We start from the raw sequence: 9,240 nt of genomic DNA, 5'->3' as shown, positions 1-9,240 counted from the left end.
CAAAAAAATTAGACTAATCATCAACTATTATTATATTAAAATTTATGAATTATTTTCAAACAAGCATTATTTTAAAGCTTGAAGAATTTTTTTATTAATATTTATCATTTAAATTTTACCTTTTAACTTCTCAATTACTTAATTAACTTTTTTTTAATCACGATTAAGTCATAAGGAAATTAAAAACTTAAATTTTAAAACGTTTTTCATTCACGGTTTTGAGAATGTGTTGTTCCACAAACTTAAGTTGGAGCAAACAAATAAATGACTTCAAAAATTTATAAAAAAAATATTTTAAATTAGATAGAAAACAAAAAGTGTTTTGTATATGTAGTAACCTACATTATGATGTTAACAAAATTATAAGCTCTTTATTTCATTTATTCTACACTATCTTTAATATTAAATTTCTACCAAGTTAAGTGGTATAAACTTTTAACTAATTAATTTTTGTCACCGTTAGCATACTTTATTAAAGATTTAAAAACTCATTAATTGATCAATTACACCAATTTAATATAATATATATAAGATGCTTCTTAATGCAATTAAACAAAGCATTGAACTAAACTATGAAAGTTAAGAAAAACAAAACTATATTCGATTTCCTAAAAAAAATTTACGAAACTAAATAACAAAATAAATATCTATAAAAAAATTAATTATTTTTTCTTTTGACTTTTTCCCTTGCCTTGATTTTTGGTATTTTTTTTACCCTGCTTTTTTCCATCACCTTTTTCATTTTTATCTTTCTTTTTCTTTGTCGCTTTCTCGAGCTTTTGCTTGAGATCCTTCAATAGTTCGATTTTTTGCTTACAAATTTTGTCGTCTTTCCAAGCATCTCCCAGCTTTGCTTTCATTTCAGCAATATCTTTTCCCTAAAAATGTATTATTTCTTATCGTTGATACAAAACTACTAAACTTTCATAAACTGTTGAGCAAAAGTACTAGGATGCTAAATACAATACCAAGAAGTAAAAAAAAAAAATACATGTTTATAAATATTAAAATTAGTCAGGAATTTATACAAAACTGGTAATATTACGCTGAGAAAACTTTAAAAGTTGTAACTGTTTATTTTTCATTGAAATAATTACAACTTTTATGTCTAACTGCATAAACAAACAACAACTACTTACACTTTTATTTGAATTATAACGTTCTTAAGAAATGTCTTCTGTAAAAAGAACATTTCTCTAGCTTTAAAACTAATTTCAAAGAATATTTGATTCAAAAAACTTGAGCACTTCACTATTATTGAACTAAGTTTAAACTATCTTATTCAAAACTAACCAGATCTGTTATATTTCTTTCCCATTCTTGTATTTGTTCTGGAGTGATCTTCTCACTGAAGCGTTCTTGCAAATCTTCAACTTCTGAACTGTCGATTTTTCTGAATAGATTTTCACACTGCAAATTTTTTAATGTGTATTACTTATTAAATAGTTTTTTTACAAATAAATGATAATATTAATTTTTTAAATGACATATTTACCAAGAATATTTAAGTTGCTTTTATAGTTTTTCTACATAAATAATACATTACGAATTAAAACTATTGGTATCTTTTTTTTATAAACAAAACTAAAACATTTCAAAGAGATACAAATTACTAATTAATAGTTTAAATTCATGTTGACGCTGTTTCGAGTTTTCCTCAGTCATTATTAAAAACAAAACTGTGCAAAACAACTAAAAATTAGGGTTAAATAACGAAATATATAAGAAACATAAAGTAATAACATATGTATAAACAGCTATATATTGAAAATTACAAACTAAAGTAAAATTACAAGGTTAACAATAAAATTAATGCACATAAACATTTGTACATGGTAAAAAAATATATACAACTAATCAAAAATTCTTAATAGGTGGGTAATACCCAGTTTAGTTAATTGTTTGTTTGAAATTGGATTATAACGTTTAATTAAAATAGCTTCACTGATCACAGTCTCAAATTATTCCTACATTCTTCTAGAATACCGAAATTGTTAATCTTTCATATTTACAACTATTACAATTACTAATATGGTCAGATACATTAATAACTTGTACTAAAAGCAAAGTAGGTAATTATTTCAGCAATAAAGACAAGACATCTCATGAATTTAAATCTAACTAGTCTACGAATATAAGCGCTCTCAGGAAGAGAGCATCCAATAAGTTGGATTTACTTCGAGACTACAAATATAAAGAGTCAAAGAACATTTAAGAGGAAAAACAGCTGCATCTCACCATATTAGTAATTGAAATAGTTGTAAATATGAAAGAATAACTACAGTATACTACCGCTTAAGTACGCACTTTTTTTGGTACGCATCACGCCTTAAGTACGCACTTATCCAGAAAGACAAAGTAAAGGATGTTATACAAGAACTTATAAGAAATTCCAGTTTTTTTGCCTAAATTTTCAATCATCAAGTTTTTCCAGATTATTTTATGTTTCCAGGTAGAATGGCCAACCTGCTGAGTTAGCCTGAGACTTTCACAACTTTTAAACTAGGGTGAGTAATCCTGAGTAGTCTAAAGTAACCTGAGATTGTGACAGTCCTGTTATTAAATGTTAATAAACTAAATACTTATGTAGTAGTTGCAGAAAAGTAAAAAGAATAATGATATTTGAGCTGTAATGCTATAAAATAAATATAGATGACAAAGTTTAAAAAACCTACAAATACAAAATAGTTAAGTCATAAATTAATTTAAATGTACATACATCGATGTTTTGAAAATGTTTGGTAAACAAAATGTAGTTTGGTACTTTTCCTCTAACAAAACAAAATGTAGCTTAATATTTTTTTTTTAATCATTGACTGACATTGACTTTCTATATTAAATGTATGTATTAATTATGTAGAAACTTTTTATAGAAAAAATAAATCATTTCAAGATTTATAAAAAAAATTTACAAATTAGAATTATGTATTAAATGTTATTTAAAATAAAAAGACTTGTTTGTTTGGCTTAATTATTTGGTGGCTAGTTGTAAGAAAGAAAACAAACAACTAAATTTCAAATTATACTATGTCGTCAAAAAGTACGCACTACCCGTGCTAAGTACGCACTTTTTGGTCGGGTTCAATTTGCGTACTTAAGCGGTAGTGTACTGTATTTACAATTTTGGCTTTTTAAAAGAATGTAGGAATGATTTGAGAGTCTGATCAGTGAAGCTATTTTAATTAAACGTTATAATTAAATTTAAACAAACAATTAACTAAACCGGGTATTACCCACCTGTTAAGAATTTTAGATCAGTTGTATATATATTTTATACCATGGATAAATGTTTATATGTAAACATTTTATTTTTAACCTTGTAACTTTACTGTAGTTGGTAGTTTTTAATATGTAACTGTTTTTATATATCTTTTTAATTAATTTGTCTAATATACTTAACTGTTTAATACTAATTTTTAGTTATTTTGCACAGTTAAGTTTTTTATAATGACCGAGGAAAGTCGAAATGACATCAACATGAAATAAACTATGAATTTGTAGTGTTTATCTCTTTGAAATAGTTTTTAAAAGCTCAAGTATCCCCTCCTGTATTTTATTACATTTTTATATTCAATACCGACGAATTATAAAACTTTATTATCAAATTTTCTAAAAAAAAACTAAAACCATAATTAAAAAAAAAATCTTAGTGGGATCAAGAAATAGCGTTAAGTACCATGTTTGATAGTTTAGTTAATTTTTCAATAAACATAAGGTTTTAACTTATTGAAAAGAAAACAAAATAAAAAAAGTTTTTAAACGTTATGTTCAGAAACAAATCAGGTTTTACAAAAATGGTTGCACTAAACTGATAAATACTAAGTTACTAGAATCACGGTATGATTCGAATTTTTAAGTCTAAAATTTTGTTACAAAAGTAAATTAGTTATTTGAGAAACATTAACGTAAGCAATATGTACAAATTTTTTCAAGAAAAAGTGTGTTAAAAAGTAGTTTATTTTTTTATTTTTTGTTTGACTTAATGAATTATTTTGCATGTTTTCAAGTTTTATTCTAATTTTTGAAGTCTTTCATAAAATTTCGGTAGTTTTTTTCCAACAAGTTTGTTTATTAGAAATGAATACCTTTAACTCATTTTAGCTTACTAGGCCAAACATTTATACGGGCTTAAAAGTAAGTAAAATTGCTTTTAAATTTTTCAAACAATACCTAAAAGAATATTGGTCTTAATTTTAAAACGAAATCAAACGAAACTTACCGGGTTAATTTTATGGCCAGGTTTTAGCATTTGAACAAATTTTGTATCTTCATCAAGGTGAGCAATCTCACTGAATTTTACGTTCAGTATCTTACACAGTTTCTCGCTAGTTGCTGGCATAAAAGGCTCCATCAAAATGGCGAGCAGACACGTCAAATTGGTACCGATCATCACTGCTGTGTTTGCTTTCACCCTTTAGATTCACTATGTAAATATTTTGCTTAAAATGTTCATTTTTAAAATACCATTTAAGAGTATTACATAGATAAAACTTTTGTAAAAGGCTGCTGTATAAATGCGGTTAGTACTAAAAATCTTGCAATTTTATACCGAAATTTTCCCTAAACTATGCTGATCAGCTCCCAGCTTATAACCAGATGAAACGACCAAACCAATTATATTAGTTGTAACTGCGTAGTCGGTAAATAATAAGATATTTTTACTTCAAATTCTATTGCTATTAATTTCAACATACTTAAGTAGAGATAGCCCCTGGAAAACATTATAAAAATATTTTCAAACTTGAACTTTGATGGAACTGCTCTACAAACATTTTATTTTCATAGTGGAGGCTTACCCAATCTTAAACTTTTTTTAAAAGATTTAACTACAGCTACTACTGACAAACTCACTTTATGATACTCCTCTCTCACCTCTTAACATATTAAAAATACTCTTGTTAATTAATTAGATCTTTTTTTAAATCAAAAACCAAACTATAAAGTAAGCTTCACTTTACTGCTTCAAGTTGTTTAAATATCATAAAAATAATAATAAATAATTTACTACCTGATTTATGATTAAACATGATCAGCTAAAATTCAATAATACTAAAGTGTTGCCAAAGATTTTTTGAATTTTTTTTAAGTTATTTTCTAAAGAAAAAATTTTTTGGTCCATTTTTGGTATAAAATTAAGAAGAAAGAAAAAAATGAATAAGTTCATTGAAAAGATACTGTAGAGCTACTTTAAATGTATTTTTTAATAAAAGAATAATGATAATTTTATTTACTATATGATAGATATTTGAATATAAAAGAACTTCATTACTTATATGTTAAAACTCTATGTTTTTTACCTAATTTTACAACTTCCAGGTTTTTGGCAACCCTGCCTTGATCAGCAGATAGCAAACTGCGGCCCGCGGGCCAAATGCACCCCGCAAAGCAAAAATTTTAGGGCCGTGAGATACCTTTAATCTAGAAACATATTTATAAAATAAGTTTTTGCAGTAAAAAATTACAATAAGTCTCTTTATCTAATAACTATTCTTTACTTAATTGCTTCTTTTATCATACGTTAAATTAAGAAGAACAGTTTTAAATTGATTAAAACAATTATTTTGAATTAAACTGGGCCTGTGGATGACTTATTTCTATACAGCGCGGCAGGCGAACATCTTTTTCTAGGAAAATTGGCCCGCAACATATAAAGGACTGCTGACTCCTGATGTATATATGAAATATCTTTCAGCTGCAAATATAAAGCGCTTCTGATTGGCTTATATTTTATTTATAAGAAAATCATAGAAAAATGAATAAATTGCTTAAACTTGTAACTAAGCATTTTCTTTATGACGTTTGCAGCAAACTGAAATCCAAAAAATTTTTGAAACGAAAAACATAAAAACAAACTTTAACAAGTATTTTTATACTTTCATTGCATTACAATTATTAAAATGAATATTTCAAGAGGTCAAAAGTCTTCGGATTTTCTGGATCAAATCATGAAACGAATGGACGAGACGATTGGGTCGATCGGCGCATCTAAAAAAGTTCATAAAGTCGAAGAAATTCCTCAGGAGGGACCTGAAGATCGTGAAAAGCTTGTTCTTAGGTTCTATCGTTTCGAAGGCCCAGTTGTTGACTGTGCGAACGAAGAGGAGCTCTTAAAACAGTTTGAGAAAAGGTGCGAGTGGAAGGTTACGCTCCCTTCAGCTCTTCAAAACGATGAAGCTAAGGAAAACATCGAAAAAGTCAAGTCTGATGAGATTATGTTTACTCTGGACGAAGTTTTAAAGCCGTGGTCGAAGGCAAGCATGGAGAAGATGCGAATGATGAAGGAAAGAGAGCAGGCGGAGGTTTCGCGACTGTGCAGGACGGATTACGAGTGCGACCCGGAAATCAAGACAACGCAGAGCAGGTTCCTTTCAGACGCAGAACTTTTCAAGCCGTGCGCGAGCACCACGCAAAAGAAGCGGGTCTCAAAGTACTCTCAACCCGAGGAAGCAGGGAACAAGAAAGCTGTGCTAAATGAAGCAGTTTCTTCAAAAACTCCGATTGTTACAAAGCGTAACATTTGCAGTTTCAACAGGAGCAAAAAAAGTCTTCGGGAGTTCGTTACGAGCAAAACTGGGTTTCAAAAGTTCAAAACCAACAGAAGCAAAACTTGCAACAACTTGAAAGCTTCTACTACAATGAAAAGGCAGTTGGCTTTCAAACACTTTCAATTGCCATCCAACAAACAATATTCCGAGCAAGAAGACCGGGAAAGGGCTTACAAAAACCGTCGTTTCGTCAAAGAACAGCACAATCTGAACAAGCAGATGGCGAAATATACGAGCAATGTAAACCCAAGCCAGCCCGATTTAACTTACCAGGCGAAAACGAGGCCAAGCTGTTTCAACCCACGAAAACGAAAATGTGAATGGTTTGAAGAAAGAGCTGATAAAAAGCGTTACGTTGAAAATAAGTTCAATTCCCAGACAAATGCCAAACAAGCTTCTACAAAACCGATTGATGCAAAATACGAGAAGAGTTTGAAAAGGTTTAAGGACAACACTAAAGCAAATTTGGTCAAAGACCAGAAATCCTCGACAAAATTGATCGGATTCGTTCCTCAGACGAATTCTCGCAGACAAAAATTTAAGTCTAAGATTTAGTTCAGAAATAACAAGTTAGTCAAAGCATTTTCTAATTTTTTATATAGTTTTTTTAATAAACAACATTATTTTAAATAATAAAAACTTAAGTTTTTATTAGAATTAAGTATAAATATTTAACTTGACAAACCCGATCATTTTTTGTATGTATTGTTTGAATTTATTTAATAGATTCTAACCTTAGTTTTTTTTTGTACAACAAAAAAGCAATTTAAAAAAACTTGAGTATGTTCAATGGAAAGCAGTTGTTGTAAGTTGTTTTTATGTTGATAAAGTTTTTAAAATAATTAATTTATTGTTTTTTTCACTTGCTTTATCAATTTTACTTGGTTAAATAAAACATAGAATTTTGTTCAATATTTCAATTAGTTTTAGATAATCGGTTTTCTTAATTAGTTATTATTTCTGAAGTATAAAAACGTATATCAGGGTAAATTGAAAACTCGATGACTTTCAGCCAATCAATACAAAGTTGCTATTATCTTTTGAGGCTAACTTCCTTTTTTTTTGTTTGATATTTAAAGTCTTTTTATTATCATTTAAGTGTTAAAATAACCAAGACCACTTAAACTTTAAGTTATAACTTTTAAAAATTTGTCAAATAACTAAATTAGTTTTTTATGATTATCAAATCAAAATTAATAAATTTTAAACTTCATGTTAAGCAGTAGAGTTTTATTGCGTATTTTAAAGATTTTAAAACTATTTCTTTGAAATATTTGATTTAATGCTATGAAGACCTTAAAAAATATTATATTTCTGTTTTGGGTAATATAATTAAGAGATTGATTTATTTGTTTAAAAATTCCAGAAATTTAAGTAATAATTTTTAATGTTACTGTCAAGTTTGAATACCAGGTTTTTTTAAAGTAACAGTTTTTAATTAGATTCATGTCATTTTTCAACTCAGGTAAAGTCAGGTGAACTCAAGTAAACTCAGGTGGTGAGGTTTACAGCTTTGAAATACCAGTAAGGTATTTCAAAGCTGTAAAAAGTGCACACTTAATAAAAACTGAAAATTGCAAAGTATGTATCAACTAACTTTAATAATTTTCAATTTTTATTATTTCCTTCACGTGGTCCTTGCTGTAAGTAAATTGTTAGAAACATGAACTAAAAACATCAAATCAAAGTGGTTATGTTTTTGGACTTGTTTTTAACACTTGAAAATAAAGTGCACAGTTATTTGTTTTATAATTTAAAACAACAAAGTTTAAAAGCGACAATTCTTAAAGTATTATTTTGAACTAAAAAAGGTACCTATTATGAATAAAATACATTTTTTTCATAGTTAATTTCTAGCAACTATAGCTTAGGTAAGGATTTCCCAACCAGAGGTGCGAGGCAGGGGGCGAGATAGTTTTCTAGTTTTTTTGATATTAAAGAAGGTTTTTCTTTAAGTTGGGCGACTGTAAGTCGAATTTATTTTTAATAAAAAAACATAACTACCACTTATTAAAACTAACAAGCAATTCAAATCATATTGATCCTCTGCTTTTTATTTTTTATTTACATCAACGATATTACTTTAAATACTCACATTCAAAGCGAAATAAGTCTATTTGCAGATGACGCAAAAGTATTTAGCAAGTCAGAAACTTCCTTACAATTGACATTACATAATATTCAGGAATGGTTAAAAACAAGAAAACTTTATTTAAATCCAAAAAAATACCAAGTTCTAACCATCAATAAAAATAAACCCTTCCCCATTAACCTTTTAATTAATAAAACTAAAATACCAGCAGTAAATTTTTTAAAGACTTAGGAATATATATGTATCTGAAAACCTAAAATGGAACGAACATGTAAATTATTTATATAAAATTGCTCAAAATTCATCTTATCAAATACTTAAAAGTTTTAAGACCAGTTCTGCTAGTATTCTTACTAAATTATTTAAAATCTACGTTCGCCCTAAACTCGAATACAATACCCCAATATGGTCATTATTAGGATTAAGTCTGTGCAGAGAAATTTTACCCGTTTTGTTTGTAAGATGCAACATTTCAAATACCTCATACAAAGATAGATTGGTAAAGCTCAGATTGGAGTCTCTAGATTATAGAAGATACCAGTTCGATTTGATAAACTTTTTAAATTTGTTAATGGTAAATATAAAGAATTTTTCAATCAACTT

At 27.8% G+C, this 9,240-nt stretch overlaps 1 protein-coding gene across 1 annotated transcript in view; it reads right to left on the bottom strand.

The window, feature by feature from the left end:
• Positions 1–453: 453 nt before the first annotated feature.
• LOC145829864 (putative methionine--tRNA ligase, cytoplasmic) overlaps positions 454–9,240 on the bottom strand; it is a 32,789-nt gene continuing 24,002 nt past the window's right edge. Inside the window, exons 18-20 of the mRNA XM_082937740.1 lie at positions 4,220–4,412; positions 1,294–1,410; positions 454–878 (exon numbers count right to left, since the gene is read on the bottom strand). Coding sequence (XP_082793866.1) covers positions 663–878; positions 1,294–1,410; positions 4,220–4,412 — 526 coding nt within the window. The 3' untranslated portion in view covers positions 454–662. The remainder of the gene's footprint in view (positions 879–1,293; positions 1,411–4,219; positions 4,413–9,240) is intronic.

Source organism: Thalia democratica, chromosome 2 (genome assembly GCF_965202585.1).
Source record: "Thalia democratica chromosome 2, ktThaDemo2.hap1.1, whole genome shotgun sequence".
In the NCBI taxonomy this organism is placed as follows: domain Eukaryota; kingdom Metazoa; phylum Chordata; class Thaliacea; order Salpida; family Salpidae; genus Thalia; species Thalia democratica.
Note: the sequence above shows the minus strand (reverse complement) of the source record. Positions and strands in the feature narration are given on the sequence as shown.